This window comes from Asterias rubens, chromosome 11, assembly GCF_902459465.1.
Source record: "Asterias rubens chromosome 11, eAstRub1.3, whole genome shotgun sequence".
NCBI classification, from domain to species: Eukaryota; Metazoa; Echinodermata; class Asteroidea; order Forcipulatida; family Asteriidae; genus Asterias; species Asterias rubens.
The window spans coordinates 10,807,110-10,829,569 of record NC_047072.1 but is presented as its reverse complement, the minus strand read 5'-3'; the positions used below and the strand labels follow the sequence as shown (position 1 = coordinate 10,829,569).

Sequence of the window (22,460 nt, the reverse complement as noted above, 5' to 3'; positions counted from 1 at the left end):
GAAATCAAATTCGTGGAAAATTACTTCTTTCTCGAAAACTACGTCACTTCAGAGGGAGCCGTTTCTCACAATGTTTTATACTATCAACCTCTCCCCATTACTCGTTACCAAGTGAGGTTTTATGCCGATAACTATTTTGAGTAATTACCACTAGTGTCCACTGCCTTTAAATAGACTATTTTGAATGGCCCTTCAGCTTGTACACAAGTACACCTCAGTGTTTATGTTTGTAAATGCTGTCATTTAGCCTTCAAGAAAGACACTGCTACATAGGGCTGAAATCGTCTGACCACTACGTTGCAATAACCATGGAGGTAGAAAAAAGGCCCATTCACACGAGCGCTGCAAACGAGGGTCCCGTGCGATTTCATAACATCGATGTTATGAAATCGCAAATCCACGTCGTGTGAATGCTATCTATGTTACGAAATTACCTGGGTCCCGTGTTGTTCATAACACAGATCGAGACCTCCTCCAAAAAATCGCATCGATGTAATAATCACGGGGAGCCATCGTCTGAACCGAATGCCTGCGATCGTAACGAGGGACCGCTGCGTTGACACGTGAAGAACTATGGAGGAAGAAATGGGCAAACTATAGCATGCATGTACATGTACATACATGTACATGTATATCTGCTCAACGCTGGACTACGATCTGTTTGGCTGGTGGGTTTTGTGGCCGGATGCTAGACCAGCCCAAACCTTGAAGCAAAAACATCGTTCAATCGGAAGCAGAATACGTCATTTGGCAAAGCTTTTCGATGTTTTAATTCACCATTTGTTATGTCTCATCATTATTTCCATATCTGAAAAACATTTTCATCCAACAATGTAGCGTTTTTAACGTCCAAAAATCTATTTGAATCGTGGAATTTTGTGTTTTTCTTCGACTCGAACATGACTCGACGTTGCTGGATCGCTGCATTTCAAGACAAGCTCAAACCTTGAAGCAAAAACATCGTTCAATCGCAAGCAAAATACGTCATTTGGTTAAGCTTTTCGATGTTTTAATTCATTATTTGGTATGTCTCATCAATAATTTCATATCTAAAAAGCATTTCCATTCAACAATGTAGCATTTTTAACGTCCAAAAAGCTATTTGAATCGTGGAATTTTGTGTTTTTCTTTTTTTAGCTTCGAAAACGTAACCCCCTTCCCGCCGGCCGCCGGGATGAGAGTTACGTTATCGCAAATGTTTTTAAAATATTCTACATTTTATGTGACTTAATTGATTTCAATGAAATTGATTAATTTTATTCCGTTTAACTGTAAGGTTTTTGTTTTAACTCAAACCTCTTGCTTGTAGACTTTTGTCCATGCAGTAGGCCTACCTAAACGAGGGACATATGTTTACATGTGTGTGTGTGTGTCGTGTGAATGCTCGCTAAAAAATCGCACACGGTAAAGGTGACAGACGGCTGGCGCCCTTAACCAGGGAGCCGCGTTTGCAGCGCTCGTGTGAAAGGGGCTTAAGCAATAACTAGAAAACTTTATAACCAACCATCTCCACCCCCCCCCCAATGACATCTATACCCCATTCAAGGTCCTTGTCCGTCTTGGTGTTCCCTGGCTCACCCTCATCAGCCTCCAAAACATAAGAGCTCTCTTGTAGCTTTTACTTCCTTGTTCGTATAATAAGATTTGTATGCAGATTATTTTGCATCTAACGGGAAAAGTACTTGTTTGTTTGGCTGTTCGTTTTTTTTTTTTTGAAGAGATTAGATCCATTCTATCCTCTTAGTTTTTAATGAACGGAATACGCAAATCCAATCTGTCAAAATTTCATCAAAGAATGAATTTATTATTTTTATTATAACTCTTTATTTTAGTCTACTTTTTAAAACAAATCTCACATTTTGGCAAATCTTTTTTTAAATACACATTTGGGATGTTATTAGTGACATCAACATTTTCCCCGCGCAATTTTCACTCTTGTTCAACAGTTAATTATGAATTAATTTACCATGCTGTGATTAAAATATAAACATATTTGCATGGTTTAGGATCTCCACTTAAAATGTCAACCTTTTATTGGACAAACAGTTTATGTAACAATGATTTCGAAAAAAGTATAACTTGAAACATGAAATGTGGCTGGGTTGCTAAATTTGCCCTTCGAGAAAACAGTGATGAATTTGTCCCACCTGTTATCAAGATGCTCTTTCCACCCGAGCACCCTGGAGGAGAGTGTCCTCCCAGAGCCACTTGAAGATGACTGGAGTCAATCTAGAAATCATCTCACTCCATGGTCTATTGTAAACAACAAACGTGACTGGCTCATGACCCAGGGACCTGTCATGGACACTGGATTGTACACAACGTGCCAAGAGTTGGAGGGGTAAACCACAAACTTGAGTAGGTTGTGGGGGCGGGGAAGTCAGATTCTGTATCAAACCAGGCCTTGCTGTGGTATATATTGGACAAGGGTGGTTGCCTATGTTAACAGAAGGAGACCAAGCCGGCTCTTCTCAGAGCCAACATTTCCCCCCCCCCCCCCAAGGAGATTTTACACTCTTAATGGTTGTACCCGCAAGTTACTTCTTGTTTTCAACACCATGCAAAGCTTCAAAAGGGGGTATGTTGAGAGATTGGGGAGAGGTACTGTAAAGGGCTCAATGTTTTTGGAAACTTAAACATGTAAGGGAAAAGACTTTGTGGAACAGGAATAGTACGGTACACTTGGCTACTCCTACCCACACTGTACCCATGGAGTGATAAGCGTAGCCAAATATTACTTATGTTTTGAATGGAACTTAAGATTGCAAAAATCAGAGGAAATGGCCAGCTACCCAAACAAAGTTTTTTGACACTTGCTGATCAGCTGAAAACTTTCATGAAGGCCTTAATTAACAAGATTAACATTGCTCAAAATTTGTCATACAAAACCTGAGGATGCCTCCAAACCAAAATGGGAATTTGAATGTTGCACATCCGACTACACTACCACAAAAAAAAAAACGCTCCAAACTTTAAGAAAAACATTGGGTTGAGGGACAGGTGAACAAACTATGAGACTTTCTGCTAATTGAAAGTTTCCCTCTGAAGTTTGTTGCTTTTTTTGAGCCAAGCATTCACTTCACTGAACACATCCGGACTAAGGGGGATGATAATGATTGTCACCATGGTTAACAGCTGCTAATTACCAGAGTCGTCTTCGGGTCAAGACTGACCATCTGGCTCGCAACCTCCGAGATCCTCTTAGATCGAAAAGTTTCACGGCACCCTCACTGCAACCTTGGTGTTACACAGTCACGTTTCTCCGGTCGGTTTATTATGATCTTTCCGCATGTGTTATATTTTGGAGGGAATTCACCGACTCCCTGTGAGGTATTTCAAGGATTGTCAGACCTAAAATTAAACAGAGGCTAACGGAGACCATGGCCTCCTTTGCCCTACGTCTTGGCCTTGGTGCCCCTTCAAAAGTTTCCTAATGGAAGTGCCTTTTTCCATTGCCCTCTCAAAGATGAAACTCATCATTCTGTCCACAAAGATAAACTCTTTTTTTCAAAGCTGGGATGCAACTTATGCTAGCAGCATCCAGGAAGTGGAAATGATGTTAAAGGAACACGTTGCCTTGGATCGGTCGACTTGGTCTTTGAAAAGCGTTCTGTAACCGTTTGTTATAAAATATATATGGGTAGAAAGATGTTAACATGAAAAAGAAGTATTCATAATGAAGTTTGTTTCATTCAAAAAACTCTTTTTAAAGAAACACGTTGCCTTAGATCGTTGTCTTTGAAATCCTTTGTTATGAAATGCATGGTTGGAAAGATGTTTTAAAAGTAGATTACAATGATCTACACAAATATGCCTCGAAATTGCGTGGTTTTCTTTTTACCTCGTCGACTAACACGGTCGGCCATTTAGGGAGTCAAATTTTTGACTCCCACAAATGGCCGACCATGTTAGTTCGCAACGTAAAAGGAAAACTGTGCAATTTTGAGTGATACTTGTGTGGATCATTATATTCTACTTTTAAAACATCTTTCCAACCAATGCATTTCATAACAGAGGATTTCAAACGCTTTTTATAGACCAACTCGTCTGATCTAAGGCAACGTGTTCCTTTAAAAAGAGTTTTTTTAATGAAACAAACTTCATTATGAATACTTCTTTTTCATGTTGTGTCCAAAACCCTCAAAAATTCTTTCAAAAAAGTTGTGAATTACACAAAAAACGTGTCACATATTTATACACCATACTTCATTACATCATACTTACAATCTCATGACTCTGAACTGGCTGTAGTAATTAGAATATTCCTCAAGAAACTCCTCTGTAATCAGTTGACCTGTAGGAAAGCAGTTAATTCAGTCAAAACTATTATAAGACATTAAGAAAAACAACCTTGAGAAATGTTTTCATGAAAAATGAGTTGGGAGAACTGACTTTCTAAAGATGAATACAAAATTCAAATGGCAGTTCCCGAGAGGTTGTATCAATTTTAATGTTTTGGAAATGTCAACAAAGTTTTTCAAAACATTTTTTCCACACCAAAATTTTTAAATGGAGAAGGAATACAACTGGATTTGAGCAATGCTTTTGTTTATATTTATTTTATTTGATCGAACTGATTTTATTGATGCACTTCATTTTGTAGGCCTACTTCTCTTTATTTTCTCCTGCATTTATTATTGTATTTTGCTGTATTTCATCTAAATAAGTTCAAATTAAATGGTTATTCTTTGGTGATAATATTCAAATTCTGATCCAGTTAACACTCTGAGCCCCCAAATTCCAAGCCAGGGAGAAGTGCATCATTTAAGTGTTGGGCAGCACAGATCTTTGGTTTCTTTAACACACAAACTACATTTATTTGTTTCCAGAGGTCAACTCACCAATCGTGGATGTGTTGGGATTCCAGCTCCGTGCAACTTCTTCAAGCTAGAAACAGAATAGAAAACCTCATTAAATATAAGAATAACAAAAGGTCATTATCTTTTATAAATTGATGAACAAAATAATGATTGGCTTAGAAAATAAGGGACATTTATGTATCAACCCAAACTTGCACTTTTAACCCCCGACCTCATCCAGAAAATCTTAAGAAGAAGCAGGGATGTCAATTACAAAAAAAAAAAAAATAAATAAATAAATAAAACCAACATCTAAATTGAAAACAAGAAAAATCTAAATGAGTCCAGGCCTGATACTTTACGGAGGCAACACAAGGCGATAGAGACAACCAAAGGCGGTAGCCTCCGTGCCCCCTGGATATTGCCTTGATGCCCTTAAAATGCTCCAGTAGAAATTTACAATTTTTGTTTATACCCTTGCCCTTTCAAAAAGAAAGCATACAGGCCTGTGAATCACAATAATATATATAATATCTAAGTCTTATATAGCGCACGTATCTACATGTACCAAACAAGGTACTCAAGACGCCGAGTATATACAAACTTTCAGAAATATAGGTTATTGCAGTGATGAATTCTGAGACCCAATTATTTAGCACCTCAAAGGGTTTACAAGGTGCTACGGCGCATACAGCAGCCACAGCCAGAAACACCGGGGCGAACCCCTTCTCTTTTCGATAAGTGCACTAGGTTCTTTTACATGCATACACAACACATGGGACCAATGGCTTTACGTCCCATCCAGCAAAATTGGATGAATAGAAACCACTGATAGAACAGGGCCCAATTTCATAGAGCTGCTTAAGCACAAAATTCCTTGCTGAGTCAAATCAGACTACCGGCCAAGACTCCACTCAATTGTTATGCTAAGCAAACAACAGCTAAATACCAGTCACAAGCAATGCATATGGCATGAAATTTTGGCCAGTTACATGTGTAAAATAAGCGAGCTTTTTTCGTGCTTAAGCAATTTTTTTGCTTAAGCAGCTCTATGAAATTGGCCCCAGGCATTAGCTGTTACATTCCTGATACTTGACTTTTAAGGTTGAACCGATTGCATCTGTCCACAGTTAGTGATCCGTAATGCATTAGGGATATCACAATATTGACTCTCACATAGACCCAAACCCTTCCATCAAGACTCCACGACTTATAGAGGTGTCAATGAACTTCAGCTCTAAAGAGTGGCTCCCAAGGAATTCAGATTTTTGATGTACTAATTTTTCCAGTGAAAAAAGTCCCCTATGAAAGTGGGGGAAAATTGTGAAAATAAATTCCATGGGCAAAGCGACAAAGAGTACCATTTTGTCCCGGAGATATAAATATACCGATAGTAATAGAAATCATTCACCTATATGCATACAGATGAACAACATTGCTCCAAATAATTAACATAACACAGTAACAAAAGTGTGGGAACAACCTTTAGCGTTAATATAAACCCCGCCCCAACTCCCAACCATCTTCACTGTGTACCTGTAGTTTTTCATGGTATCAAACTTGCAGTAAATACAAACCTCCTGAGGTGGTTGTCCACACCAGAGCATTGTGACAGATGGCAATACATTCATCCTACAGGCTAAAAATCCCTGTAATTGTGCACGAGGTTTCTACACTGCCATCAAAATTAGCTTTTTCAACTTGCCTGGGGATTCAATGTTGACCTCTATGCTACATTGTAAATCATTATATCAATCTATGATGAGAAGTTACATATTATAGAACAGAACTCAGGCATTTTTTACCCCACAGATAGCCTGTTCACTGAGGTGACCTGGGGACATACTTTTTTTGAACGACAGAGGGGTGAGAGTCGATTGCTGTCAACAAAAGTCCGAAACTATATGAACCAAATTTCAGGAGGTACAGTTGAAATTGTATAACTTCCACCATGACGGGCTCGAATTTAAAACTGGACCACAGGCCAACGCCCCACGGCCAGTGATTTTACATAACGGGCCAGTAATATTACCACTTTATTATACAATTTTTGTGGTCTTGTGTTGTCAAAAATAATACTTCGCTAAAAGTTGTTAGCATTTGTTACATTTTTGACTGCATTAACAATGATTTATAGATTGTAAAAAATCCAATGTGGTGGTTCAGGAGTTATGTTTTTTTTTTCTTCAAATAATAAACATCAACTTCCGGTTAGAACTGGGAGTCAAGTCACACATAGGCCTCACAGTTTGTGCTTGACTTATAATACCTTCAAGACAGTGGACAACATTGGTAATTGTCAAAGACTAGTCTTCACAGTTGGTGTATCTCAACATATGCATAAAATAACAAACCTGTGAAAATTTCAGCTCAATCGGTCGCCGAAGTTGCGAGATATTAATGAAAGAAAAAAACACCCTTGTCACACGATGCTGTGTGCTTTCTGATGCTTGATTTCGAGACCTCAAATTCTTAACTTGGGGTCCTGAAATCAAATTCGTGGAAAATTACTTCTTTCTCGAAAACTACGTTACTTCAGAGGGAGCTGTTTCTCACAATGTTTTATACTATCAACCTTTTCCCATTACTCGTAATCAAGAAAGGTTTTATGATGATAATTATTTTGAGTAATTACCAATAGTGTCCACTGCCTTTAACGACGATGTGTTGTAAGTTGTAAAAATCCAATGTGTGGTTAAGGAATTTACCAAAATAGTTAATGGCCTTACGTTTTGACCCTAGCAGAGTCTTTCTCAAAGGCTCTATGACAACAAAACACCGTATAAACAGAGAACCAACAATTCTCTCAGTTATGATATGTTTCTTTCAAAATGACGTTTAGATGATAAATATCCACGGAAGAAAAAAAAAGGGAACAAAAACAAGAGTTGTACGTGCACGTATTGCACGAACACCTTCAAAGGCAGACCCTAGACAAAAAAACACCCATTATGAAATGGAAGATTGTATCTCACAGGTGTGGTGTAACTTTTACAATTGGAACCTCCATCAATCACTTTTAGGCTACAGTTTCTTTTCTCTTCACAATTTGACAAAGTTTGGACAGGAATTTATGATGACAATGCCGAGGGTGTATTATTTACGACCACCAGGTTAGTGTACACACGTGCCTCCTTGCATGTAGCTGCTGTTCCCTTCCTCGACTCTCGTCCATCAAATAACCTGTGACATCACTTGTTTACAAATAAATAATAAATAATAACAATATAGGATTTGAGGTATTGCATGGTGAGGTTTCAATATATATTTGGTTTGCGGTAACACCATGTGTGTATCTACTTGCCAGGTAGAGTTTGTTCTTGGAGAACTGTCTTGCTTAATTCTACTACCGCGGAGTAGATTGTTAAGCCCTTTTCACATGGCCAAAATGTAGCCAGGGTCCCTTGCTACAAAGTTTACGAGCGCAGATTGTTTATTTGTTATCACCAGTGACTGGTTTTGTGAGCACTGCAAAGTTAAAAAACTAAAAACCCTTGTGCGACATGAGAGTGATATGATGAATTGGTAATCCTGATCACCTTAGTTGGACAAGAGAGCACCCACAATAGCAAACACTGTATGGGTATTTTCACCTAGGACGTCGTTCACTAAACAAGGGTTCCTTTCACACGATGATGTAGCCCACGTCCTTGGTCAAAACTTTCGCTATAGTGTAAGATTTTGTCGTAGGTCCGGACCGCCGACAAAATGTAGCTATGTTGGACAAGATTTGACAAGGGACCCTGGACACTCCAAAAAATGTTGTTCTTTCACACGAGATGCATTTTGTAAAATCTTACAACCATGCTACAATTTACCAAAGGACCCTTGCTAAATTGCTCTCGTGTGAAAGGGGCTTTAGGGTGTTCGAGAGACTTCTCAGTTCTGAAAAGAACTGTCCTGCTTTTTAACTATTACCAGGGCGGATGATATAGAAATAGGCGATTCCCACCAGTGTTGTTGACCACAATACATTCAGTGCTTTATAATGGTACCGTGATGACAGGGGACAAATCTAATCCAAAAAGTCTAAACTGTCATAATTTCCAAAAGCTCTTGCCCCACTACTGAAATATGAGGGACATTTCTAAGAGAGACAAATGGGTCAGTGTACGCCTCCGTGCTTGAAAGGAAACTTTCAGGTGAAATTCAGACACCTAGATGTAGGTGTGCATCTGTCCTTTGTGGTGTAAGCTAGCAAACTGTGCAGAGAGACACCTCCTCCGCAGTTAACCTTGCATGTACTTGTATGAATTTGTCAAGTCTCCACACCATGAAAGAAAAAAGACTATCCAAACACAACCGCAGCCCATTGGAGTTGTAGCAGTGACCAATAAAGACAATCGTAAAAGGAGTGTGTGGGTGAAACACAGTGTAGTATAAAATGTACACTGTCTCATGGTCATTGATTGTCACCAATGACATAACCGATTTGTCCTTGCAGTCAGCAGAAATAATGATGGACATGGAAGCAGCCCACTCTATTTTAGAATTCCAAGAAAATCTTAATTCACAATTGGAATTACACATCAGGAGGGTATACCAATTAGTCAGCGGGTGGACCATCCCTCCTTAATAAATAATAGATAAATAGGAAGGCCCACTTAATCTACTCAACAAAACCAACTTCGGCATAAAAAACAAAACCTTTTTTTTTCTAGAAAATTTGCGTTGAATTCTTTTTAATTTGCAGTATTACTGTAGCCACTTGGCTCTTGGGTTTGTTGTGTTTGTTAATGGCAGTGGACACTAATGGTAATTGTCAAAGACCAGTCTTTTCACTTGTTGTATCTCAACATATGCATAAAATAACAAACCTGTGAAAATTTGAGCTCAATCGATCATCGAACTTCCGAGATACTAATGAAAGAAAAAATACCCTTGTCACACGAAGTTGTGTGAGTTTAGATAGTTGACTTCGAGACCTCAAGTTCTAAACTTGAAGTCTCGAAATCAAATTCGTGGAAAATTACTTCTCTCTCGAAAACTATGGCACTTCAGAGGGAGCCATTTCACACAATGTTTTATACCATCAACCTCTCCCCATTACTGGTCACCAAGAAAGGCTTTATGCTAATAATTATTTTGAGTGATTACCAATAGTGTCCACTGCCTTGAAGTAACTCTGTAATGTTTTAATGCAGTTTTGTATCTTTTAACTTTGTACATTGAAACGATTTTTCCCTTTGGGCTACCTGTTTCAATTTAAATGAGTTAAAAACAAATATACCAGAAATATAACAATATGCATTTCTTTTATGAAAATGAACAAAAAAATAGTTAACAAAGAATTTTTTTTACAGGTAGGTTTTAACTTAATACAACGCAAACCAAAACTGACATCCATGACTTTATAATTTCCAAAACCATTCAGAAAGTTTGGAAAGCAGGGGGGACAAAAAGTTGGTCAAAGTGCCTCAAAAGTCAGGCACAACAACGCCTCTAACCAAAGGGTCTACCTCTGAGGGACTGACAGACAAGGATGATTGCCGATGGAATGTGGGTTTTATGCCAAGATTCTTTACAACCACAGGGCAGTCTGCTCCATGGAGTGTAAAAAAAAAGGAAACAATCACAGCCAAGAATGCGTGTGAATCAGAAGCCCATGGGTAATAAGTTACTGGTTCACTTCAAGGGCGTGGTGGGATGCGAATCAGGACCTGATGGGTAGTTACTGGTTCACTTCAATTGTGAGATGGGATGTAAATCTTAAGTTACCAGTTCACTTCAAGGGTGAGATGGGAGCTGATGGGTAGTTACTGGTTCACTTTAAGGTTGAGATAATATGATGGGAATCCTAAGCTGATGGGTATTTACTAGTTCACTTCAAGGGTGAGATGGGAAGCGAATCCTTAGCTGATGGTTAGTTACTGGTTCACACTTCAATGGCGAGATGGGATGTGAATTGTAAGCTAATGGGTAGTTACTGGTTCACTGAAGTGTGAGATGGGATGTGTATTGTAAGCTGATGGGTAGTTCTAGTTACTGGTTCACTTCAAGGTTGATATGGGATGGGAATCCTAAGCTGATGGGCAGTTACCGGTTCACACTTCTAGGGTGAGATGGGATGAGAATAAGCCACTTCGGAATTGCAGCTGCGCATGTCTGTTACTGCTGACAACGGATTGCGCTGTCAACTTGCGCTGTCAACAGTAACAGACATGCGCAGCTGCAATTCCGAATTGGCTTATTGTAAGCTGATGGGTAGTTACTGGTTCACTGCAATGTTGAGATGGGATGTGAATTGTAAGCTGATGGGTAGTTACTGGTTCACTGAAGTGTGAGATGGGATGTGTATTGTAAGCTGATGGGTAGTTACTGGATCGCTTCATCCTGAGCTGATGGGCAGTTACTGGTTCACTTCACAAGGGTGAGATGGGAATTTGAATTGTAAGCTGATGGGTAGTTACTGGTTCACTTCACAAGGGTGAGATGGGAATTTGAATTGTAAGCTGATGGGTAGTTACTGGTTCACTTCACAAGGGCGAGATGGGAATTTGAATTGTAAGCTGATGGGTAGTTACTGGTTCACTTCACAAGGGTGAGATGGGAATTTGAATTGTAAGTTGATGGGTAGTTACTGGTTCACTTGGAGGGTGAGGTGGGATGATACAATACTTTTCATCCCTTGTTTTTAGATACCTCTGTCACTTTAAAAGTGCATTTATTATTGTTATTCTTTATTTCTTTCAGTCTTCCCAGTAGAATCAGCAAAAAAGTCTGTATTTGGATATAGACAATAATGGAATCAAAGTCCAAAGTATTACCCAAATTAAAAAGAACAAAGAAACCCCCCCCAAAAAAAAAAAAAAGGGAAAAAAGCGGTCGGAAACAACGTTACTTAAAGCAGATCACAAACAAAGGGACTTTTGGGGGCAAAATGATTGATTTTCCACACTTTTAGACATAAACAACAACAAAAAACATTGTGGGTTATTATTAGAAAAAAACCTAAGGAGCCGAGTAAAAAAATATTTTAAGAGTAAACTTCTTTCTTCCTAATTTGTCTGAGGTTTCTTAGTTTTACCTAAATTGTATAGGCCAGTTACTCTTTGAGATGGACCAATGCAACACAAATCAGCACATAACATTTTGTTTGTAGAAAAAGACTTTTTTATTTCATTTTTCTCATACCTACAATTTCGAAAAACCTGGGCATATAAAGTTCAAAACTGCAAAAACAGCAGACAAAGTTCAATGAATCCTAGCAAAGCCCTTTTTTTCTAATTGTATAAATGTCACGCACTATTGCAATCACAAGTGCTACAAGGAAACAATTACTCCAGTCGAGGCATGTACACAAGTTCAAAGCTGAATTCTCAAACACCCATTTTGGTCTCAACTTAAACTTTCACTAAAGTTCATTTTAAGGCCATGTGCAGTGTGTTGAAACCAACACAAATAAATTCATTTAGTGCTAACGCCCTGCTAAATACACAGACCCCAAATTTGGGTTGATTTAATTGGCCCCGACATTGCTAGCGTTAAGCCGTAAAAGGTTTTGTCTACCTAAACAAAAAACAATCTCCAAACAAATCCAATCAAATGTATACAAACTAAGCTTGGGCGATATCACGATTTCGATATCGGATGGATTTGGTTTTAATCGCAATATCGATTAAATATCGCGATGTATTTGCTAGCTGAGACATCTTGCACTCCATAGGTTTGGAGTAAAACCAGAAGAATAGGTCATTAGAACACCTCTCTTATGCTAGGACTGTCTCTTCTACAACTTTCACTTGGAGTTTTAAGACTGTTGATGTCAAATTTCATTAATCGCAATTATATCGAATATCGCGATATATTGTCGGCGATATATCGTGAATAAAATAAATCGATATCACCCAAGCTTAATACAAACATTATTATATACCATTGAAGAGACCTTTTTTATTGACAGCTAATTTTAAAACCATTGGACCCTTTCGGTACAGAACAAAAAAAAAAGTTCACAGATTTACAAATAATTTACAGGGTTTACAGAAGGTAATGGTGAAAGACTTCTCTTGAAATATTAGTCCATGAAATGCTTTACTTTTTGAGAAAACGGTAAAACAATATAAATTCTCGTTAGCGAGAATTACGGATTTGTTATAAACACATGTCATGACATGGCGAAACGCGCGAAAACAGGAGTGGGTTTTCCCGTTATTTTCTCCTGACTCCGATGTCCGATTGAGCCTAAATTTCCACAGGATTGGTATTTTATATATAAGTTGTGATACACGAAGTGTGGGACTTGGACAATACTGTTTACCGAAAGTGTATAATGGCTTTAACATAATAGTAATCCCCCTTTTTTATTGACAGCTAATTTTAACATAATAGTAATCCCCTGTTTTTACTGGCATTTTCCATGTTGCATTGTAGCCGGGCCTGCATCCAGCAGTAACCTGGTTAGGTTGTACGACTTTGGAATAGCCCCCCCCCCCCCCATCCCAAAAATGTTGACACAACAACAGGTTAGAAAGCTCACAGGCATGATATTTGGTGCTTGGAAAAAAAGTAGGAATATTTGAATGAGTTACGAGGGCTTAGACATGGTGCTGACTTTAATTTTTATTTAATAGTTTTATTATTTCTAATTTGTTAAAACAATGTATTGTTTGGAGCTCTGGGGCTAAATTGCTACAAATTTAACAATTTAAAAATTACAATACAATATATGCATCTTAATAAAAGTCACGAAAATAAATACACCAGAATTGAATTAATTTCTGCCTTATAGTGGCTGACTATATTGAAAGCTTTCTCTAGAAGCCAATCAGAGCATACTGATCGAAGCGTTGAGTTGAAACCTACGGTTCTTTTCAGAACCACCCCAACTCAATTAGAGATTATCATTACATGGTGTTACTGGAAACCTTGCTATATCGTATTTCCACCATGCAAAGTTTCAAATCCTACTTATATTGAAAGCAATTAATTGTTTTGATAACTAGGGAAGCAACTTGAGAATGTTTAGAGTGATGTACGGAGTACCATGACGGTGTGTCGAGCTACAATCCCGGCCTTAATGCTTGGGCCACCCATTCACAACGTGACTCTCCCCCGTCCCACTCAATGTCGATGGGAGCGCAGACTGCGCAATGAGAGCTAACATTGAAAGGGGGCACGGAGCCCTGGTGCAGGGGGGCCCAACGAGATATGGCCGGGATTGTAGTTGGCAGCTGCAGCTGACAGTCACTGAGATTCACAGCGGTACCTTGCAAATGAAGCGCCTTTTAGTCTCGCAGGAATCGGTTGTCCAAAAGCCTCCACGATGAACTAGAAATGCACAGAATGTGTCTCTGTTGGGTGGACGCTTAAAATCACTGTAGCCAAACGCCTCCCCGTCAGACCAAAGGAAACCAGTGTCCCCATCACTATCTGTATCACTGAGTCCGATCCAAGCTGCTCTAGCACTAGTAGCAAAGTTTGTGGCTGGTTCACTGCTTGAAAGCCAAAGCTGAGTCACGTAAATGTTCTCCTCCTCGCTAAGAATGGACACAAGATGACCCTGTCCATTTGGTCCCTCCTCCAGTCTGCAGACGTATTCGGCTTGGTCCCATGTTTTCAGAGTGTTAAAGACCCGATAGCAGAAGTTATTGTACATCTGATAGTTGTGTGGGCATGATGCTTGGCGTATCGCTTCTAACTCCCTGGTCTCTACCTGTGCGACAGGACCATCAGTTTGGGCCAATCCAAGACCAATCAACTGCCACATCAGGAAACAAACCTTCTGAAATGCCATCGCAGACTATAACAGAACTCAAACTCAATAGAGTATAATGAACGAACGGAAAACTCTCTGCTTTAGACGAACGTGTCTGCTTTCTGAGAACAAACTGCAACTTATACAGCGTTTCAATGGTTGCCCTAGTCCCTGAGGCAAAAAATGTTTTTAAATTTCCATTGTGTCTAGATTCAAAGGCTTCCCAGACATATAAATCATGTAACCCGAAGACACTTTAACCTTGTCAAAAGATTCTCTTCAAAACCCATTCAATAATCCATTCTCCCCCCCCCCCCCATCCAGTCCCCATTGTCAGCTTTACAAATTAAAAAAATGCAAGAAATTAAACGAAAAAATCACGCCATGTATTTCCCCCATCTATGGCTTGCACTTAGAGTTCAGAGCAAAAGGAAGAAAGACAAGTTCAAATAGTGTGCGCCTGTGAGATATTGTACACGTGCCTTGAGCGCAAACTAATTGTCAGCTTGTACAGAATAGAAAAGGGCAAGAAATTGAGTGAAAAAGTCATGGCCACGTATTTCCACTCTCTATGGCAATACAGGATCACTTTATAGAGTTCAGCGTAAAAGGAAGAAAAACAAGTTCAACTGATGTCTGCATGTGAGATATTGAACATATGCGTGGAGCGCAAACTATTGTTAGCCTTTTACAGATTAGAAAAGTGCAAGAAATTGAGTGAAAAAGTCATGGCCACGTATTTCCACTCTCTATGGCAATACAGGATCACTTTATAGAGTTCAGCGTAAAAGGAAGAAAAACAAGTTCAACTGATGTCTGCATGTGAGATATTGAACACATGCGTGGAGCACAAACTATTGTTAGCCTTTAACAGATAGAAAGGTGCAAGATATTGAGTGAACAAGTCACGCCACGTCCCCCCTCTAAGGAAGAAAGACAAGTTCAACTAATGTGGGACATTCCCCCAGACTTCTTCAGACAATACCTCCAAACCCGGCAAACATCGGTCTTTACATTCCTATATTTCAATCAACTTCGTTTTTCAAACCTTCAAACTTGTCACAATTAATAGAGCTGCCTAAGCCAATAGTGCTTATTGCTGCATCACAATAAGTATTCATTTTATACTGCCAATTGCAAATACCCCACCTTATTGTTTACAACTGGCAAGAGCACACAACTTCTTTTTAAATGTGAACATTTCCAAACAAAGACTGCTTCAAATATTTATACTTTTTTTTTGACCATCCGAACTTGGACCAACTTCATGTAGAGCTGCTTGCTTCATCTAAATCCACCTTGATTTATTTGTCACAGTACATTTGTTCATGCCTAAAGTCCATGTAAAACATTTATTGCTGCACCGCAAGAATTTTTTTTAACTGCGCTCAGGTCTGAATCCATCAAACATTTTGATCAGAAGTGATTGAAAAAAAATCAGGCCTGTGTACTTTTTTTTCAACAATTTAGGAAAAAGTTCAGTGTACTTTTTTTTCAACACTTCAGACAGATAAAATGTCAATTTATAACAACAGGGTTTCCTTTCATTCAACCTTTCAAAGAATACAATCTTCAAACTCTGCTTATAAAGAGTGTGCAGCAATTTATACAAATAAAATTATTTGTTATCACTGGAATAACTCCAAGAAAAGAAAGACTCAAGAGTAACTTTGTTTTAATAAAAGCTGACACACATGTGTTAAATTGCTTCCTAGCTATTATTTTTAGTTACTGCAAAAGGGCAGACTGAATGTTGCACTATAAACAGATCATGTGATTATTGTAACAGCCTCCTTTACTGACCAGTAACAATCCACCATTCTCTTCCAAAAAGTGCAGCGCTCAATTATCTGAACAAACTAAACACATTCATAGTCCTCCTCCTTGTTTTTTGAGTTAGAAATGGTCTTGCTCCTTATCTTTTGAACCCTATTTCTTATAAATGCCAGTTTTCACAATCAATTTCTTCAAGCCACTAAAATAAAAAAAAAATAAAAATTTAATGATTTTAAATAAATAATATAATATAATAATAGTAATATCATTATAGCAGCTTCATATATAGCGCGCATTTCCGTCACTCAGTGAAGCTCAATTCGCTCTAACAAAACAATATTTTCCTGCAAGGTCTGTGGGACAATGTTTGATCGAGTTATGGGACCTATTCGTTTTTACATAGCACCATGTAATGGTTTACAAGGTGCTATCATGGCGCAATATGCAGTCAATGAAGCACTTGCTTTAAACATATTCTTTTCTGGGTTTTCAACTTTATCGTTTAGTTATTTTGTCCTGAAGACGAGCAGAGAACACCGTTTTGAAATGCCCAGACCACACTGGATCTTTTCAGAGCCAACACTCCTCTCAAAAAAAAAATGTACACATGGTTGTACCAGCAGGTTCAGGCATGCTATTTGGTAGCCGCATCCTTTGTTTTTTCTTTTCTTTTTTCCCCCTTTGGCGTACCCCAAAACACTTTCTTTCACTCATTTTATGTTCACTTCATCTTGACACCATCCTTTCAAGTGATTAAATAACCCCATTTTAGACTTCAAAGATCAAACAGCCAGCAAATTTTTAGTCTGGCTCTGATCTCCTTGAATTTTTTTTTTTTAAACCTTGCAGTCATAACAATTTAAAAATAAAAAGGCCCTCATCCTCCTCTTTTTGAAAAACACAACTAATACAGGTCGATCAACTGGGTATTGTTCCTTGAAATCCTAATGTTGATCAATGATAAACTACATGTTCGTCATAAAAATTATGATACCAGTAAGTCATACTAAAATGAGTACACCTCATTGCGCTCATAATGAGTTCAATGTAAAAAATAAATCTCTACAATACAAAGAGTTATAAAAACACTGACATAAAAGTACGACTCTTCCTTTGTAGTTTACCGACTTTTTCTTTACTCTTTCACAAAACAAAAAGTAAACAAGAGTAGCTGGTTGCTGGCCTTGATTGGTTGGATTGTTACTGACAAACTGGTTTAATATCCTAGAGTCCTCCCGACATGTTTATTGGATCAACTTCAGTGGCCCCGAAGAATGAATGGTTTCAGTTCAATGAAGCAAGCGAGTATCTAAACTTGGGTATGATCCCTGGTTACACAACAGTTAATGGTTGTATGGCTTCTGAATGGCACCCGACCAAAGATATTGACAAAACACTCGAGAGAGACTGCTAACATTATGACTAGTAGAAACATGTTGCTCGATTACATGTTGCTCGGGTGGTGGAACGCGTTAACCCGGAGGTCAAGTCCTGCTTAAGGAAAGGTTTTCTTTGTTCAGCCTGAACTAAATTATTTACAAATTTTACCCAATCAGTTTCCTTTAATAACAATAATACTTTTATAGTATTTTGATATGTTGTACTTTGTAAAAAACAAATCACAGCAATAACAAGTGATGAGGAGAAGGGAATTTTTTTTTTAATTACATAAAACATGTAGCCTTCCTTGGCGTACAGTCCGCGACAGAATGGCGAGCATACTTGCGAGCAGACTAGCTGGCGGACAACAGGCACAAAAAGATGCACGTTAAAGTTGTAGAGAAATATTCGCACATACTTCAGGATTATAAAAAAGGTTACCCAAGCATTGTACTTTGTGTGTCAAAGGAGTGACATCTTCCCAAATATGCATCATTTATAAACTAATGATAGTGATACAATATGGGGGGGGGGGCCTTTTTTAACCGGTATACTGTCTTGATCATGTTTGTGTAAAAAAACACATATGCCATTGAGCAGAGACAAGGCATGTGGACATGGAGGAATCTCCCATTCATGTACATTGCAGACAGCCTGCCTGCGACAACTTGACTCGTTGAGTCTGCGACATACTTGCAGGCAGACCGGCGGGCAACGGGTTGAATAGAAATATTGGTACGTACCTCCGTTAAGAAGGTTGCACTAGTGGTGACCATCTGCTTCACATTGGAGAATATCCGGTTATGATCCGATTTGGGCATGGACGGCGATTTTCTGTAGGTAAAAAAAAGGAGAATTAAATTTGTTTTTATAGCGAACAGGCATGATAGTCACAGAGGCAACAAATGTGATTGCCTCCATGCCCCCTGGTCATTGGTGCCCTTGAAATGACAGTAGAAATTTAGAGTTTTCTTATAGGATGCCCTTCACCAAGGAGAACATGCTTGGTGCCCTTGCCCTTTCAAAAAAGAAGCATACAGGCCTGAGCGAAGATTAATTCATTAACATTTTGGGGAGTACAGATCAGCGTCAACAAGCAATGTTTCTTTCATTTGCTACACATTAATTGAATCTTAAATAGTAACATTAATTGAAACTTATGTAATTGTGGTGTATTACCCAGACCCCCCCCCCCCCACAGCACCTAGGCCAATTACATTTGTTGATAAACACAACAAACAATTTCTCAAGCTGTATGGATGGCTCTATCATTCACTAACTCCAAACTTAGACTAATAACGATTGGCCAAGAGAGGGCAGTATTCAGTTTGAGTAATAAAAAGATTTGGATGTACCAGCTTGTATTAGTTTTAGAAAAAGATTAAAATTTAAAGGATTGCCCCTTTTGGGACAGTTTCAATATTGCATCATCATTTTTTTTGACAAATTCATGAAATTTACTGAGATCATAGGGGTTAGGCCCTAGTGTATGGATTTTTGCAAGCTTAATGGGAATTTTCAGGTGGTCATCTTGAGAATTTTTTTTTCAGAGTTGCACATGCTTTATACAAAAAAACACTTGTTAAGTCTTTGTTTTAAAAAGTTTGTTTAGAACATAACAACAACAAAAAACTGATAATATTTCCTTTGTTCGCACACTATAAATATCTTCCATTTTCCCACATTAATGTTTATTTGCAAAAAAAAAAGTTAGTGCCCTGATGTTTCAACCCTAGCAGAGTCTTTCTCATGCAGCCTGTTCAGAAAGACTCTGCTAGGGTCGACACTTATCAGGCACTAGGAAACAATTGGCATTTATACTGTTGGTGAGCAGTTTGCTGACTCTTTTTATTTAAATCCAAATTTGTAATTGCTATGTTTATATTAATAAAACATCAACAAATGTATTTCAACAATTTGTATATGATGGCGACTCATCCGGGATTTACTTGGTCAATAAATGAAATAATAATCCTGAATAAATTAATCAATTTGGTTTCTTAGCTAATGGCAAGGAAATTTTTTCATCGAAATCTTGAAATCGTACGGTTTAATTTTCTCTTTAGAAACGCACCTTAATGGTTCCTTGTAGGTTGTGAAGATGGTCTGCAATAAATTACAGTAACCCCTCTCCGATGAGATGATCTCATTTAAGACGCTCAATCTCTTGTCGGCGTCTGTTGGGCAACAAAGTATTTAAAAAAGTACACGACAGTAGTTAAAAAGACAACGTATTCCGTGTTTACATTTTTTTCAACTTACAAAACTTGGTAAAACAAAGTCACTAACACAAAGATCAGCTTACAGGATTATTTGAATTACTGGGAGGGGGGAGCATTTTGGATGCTTGGCCTAAGATGCCAAATTTAAATAAAATCCTCGGCATGTTTTTCACTTTCGTGTTCATCCTTCGGTTTTAAAAGCTCTAATACATGCGCACTCTGATTCTGGCCATTCTGATTTTGTACTACATGTATTTGCGCCTAGCGACCCACATTTTGCGAGCATCGGCCAAATACGTTAGCTTGTGAATGGGGGAGAATCCTGGGCTTGCTAAGTGGTATTTTGCACTGGTTTTCACCCCGCTTCTAAAAATATTTAGAACATTCAACATTAAAGGGACAACATTTTCATCATCGGGAGATTGTTAAATTTGTTCATCGGCTGAAAAGATAAGGTGATTTTTCAGGAAGCCAGGGAGATTCTGTTACATGCATTACACAAACCATACAAATGGATTTACGCCCCCATCTGAAGGACGAAGCCATAATCGTTACAAGTGTCAAGACCAGGATTCAAACCCACACTGACAATAAAAACACCAAAGTTTGAGTAAAGTGTGCTTGACCGCTCGGCCAAGACAACGAGTGAAGGCTCCTAGACTTTATTACCAGAAACGATCATAATAAAAGCCATGTCATAACAACCAAGTTGGCAACTTGTTACATAACAATCGCTTTTATCATTAATGTTAACACCTCATTAAATTCCTGCATAGTACAATGTACAAATACCAGTAACTTTTAACACAAAAAGACTGAGAACATTTTCCTATTAAAGGAACACGTTGCCTTGGATCAGACGAGTCGGTCTATAAAAAGTGTTTGAAACCGTTTGTTATGAAACGCATACGGTTAGAAAGAGGTATTAAAAGTAGAATACAATGATCCACACAAATATGCCTCGAAATTGCGTGGTTTTTATTTTACCTCGTCGACAAACACGGTCGGCCATTTATGGGAGTCAAATTTTTGACTCCTTGACTCCCATAAATGGCCGACCGTGTTAGTTCGCAAAGTAAAACGAAAACCACGCAATTTTGAGGCAAATTTGTGTAGATCATTTATTCTACTTTTACAACATCTTTCTAACCAAATATGCATTTTATAAAAAAAAGGTTACAAACGCTTTTCAAAGACCAACTCGACCGATCCAAGGCAACATGTTCCTTTAATATGAGATAAATTATTGCTTTTAGCTGCACAATGACTAAGAGAGTGATAAATGAATGTGCTGGTAGGTCCAAATAAACCATCAAGCCTCGCACATACTCAAACATGTTTTGGAATGTTGTGTTACCATGTAAACAAAAAACTGAAGAAAGAGTAGACGGTGTTCTAAAATACTTTTGAGTCCGAGTCAAATACCCGGACAGTTTTAGTATACAAGGATGTGATAGGCTGCTGAGAAAAAAAACCTGAACTCTGATGAGCACAAAGCATGCAAGCTTTATAAAAACATGCGAGCATGAGGGGCAATATTATACAAATATTGAGTGGCTCAGAGTGGAATGGGAGGAATATTATCGCAAGGTAAAATTTGGACTGTTCCATTTCATAAGGCGAAGCTGAGTGAAATGGAACAGTCCAAATTTTACCGAGCGATAACACTGCTTCCATTCCACGAATTAAAGCCACTCAATATTTGTTTTATATAACTGACATATAGATCCTTTTGACGGGGGGTCGTTGCTGTGACTCACCTTCCTCTGATTCTTCAGTGCAATTGGATTCGATGATAATCTCCTGCCGTGCCAGTGACGAGAGCCTGACGTCATCTCTGATGATTCCGAGGGTAGAAGCTCGTCGCAGCCGGTGTCTAGGTATCTCATACTCCATGGTCACATCTGCTACTAGATCCTTAATCCTCATGCCAGGCGGCCCGCTTAACTGCAACAAATAATAGTAATAATAATAATAATATCTCTTCAGTCTCCAGACGATGACTTAGAGCAAGCTCAGAGTCGAAACAGTGAGACCAATTCAAGAACTGACTCCGCGATAGTGCAGGTAATACGATCTATTAGCTAAAGTAATAGTCCCAGCCAATTTTTCTACCTTCCGCCCGGGTAGCAGTTAAAAAATCAGGACAGTTCTTTTCAGACCTGAGAAGTCTCCCGAACATCCGATAAATCTACTCCGCGGTAGTAGAATAACCAAAGACAGTTCTCTAGGAACAAACTCTACCTGGCAAGTAGATACACACATGGTGTTTACCGCAAACCAAATATCTATGCAATGCCTGCATGAAAGAAACAACACCAAAGTTGAACAAAAACAAGTTTCTGATTGCAACTTTCCAAATTGTCCTCCTCCTGATGAAGACCATTAGATATTCAGGATCCAAGTTGTCAACCATTGGTTCTACTTACAGTGTAGAACCAACACTACTCATAGGAGATTTTCACACGGCACTCCCACAAACCTCACCTGATTAGGCCTTTACTCCTTTTTATAATAGCTCCATGTTACACTCCCTCCGATGCCTCCATGCAAAGTTTCAAATTCTACAGCTTAACTCAGACGACG

General features: G+C 38.6%; 2 protein-coding genes across 2 annotated transcripts in view; both read right to left on the bottom strand.

Moving 5' to 3' along the window:
- The window catches only part of LOC117296694, a 49,558-nt gene that overhangs the window by 3,332 nt on the left and 23,766 nt on the right, over positions 1–22,460 (bottom strand). Inside the window, exons 2-6 of the mRNA XM_033779735.1 lie at positions 21,635–21,821; positions 19,727–19,829; positions 18,396–18,486; positions 4,842–4,887; positions 4,225–4,294 (exon numbers count right to left, since the gene is read on the bottom strand). Coding sequence (XP_033635626.1) covers positions 4,225–4,294; positions 4,842–4,887; positions 18,396–18,486; positions 19,727–19,829; positions 21,635–21,821 — 497 coding nt within the window. The remainder of the gene's footprint in view (positions 1–4,224; positions 4,295–4,841; positions 4,888–18,395; positions 18,487–19,726; positions 19,830–21,634; positions 21,822–22,460) is intronic.
- On the bottom strand, positions 13,641–14,624 carry LOC117296979 (snaclec coagulation factor X-activating enzyme light chain 2-like). The gene has a single exon (XM_033780083.1). It carries the CDS (start codon positions 14,533–14,535, stop codon positions 13,996–13,998), a length of 540 nt encoding a protein of 179 aa, XP_033635974.1. The 5' UTR covers positions 14,536–14,624; the 3' UTR covers positions 13,641–13,995.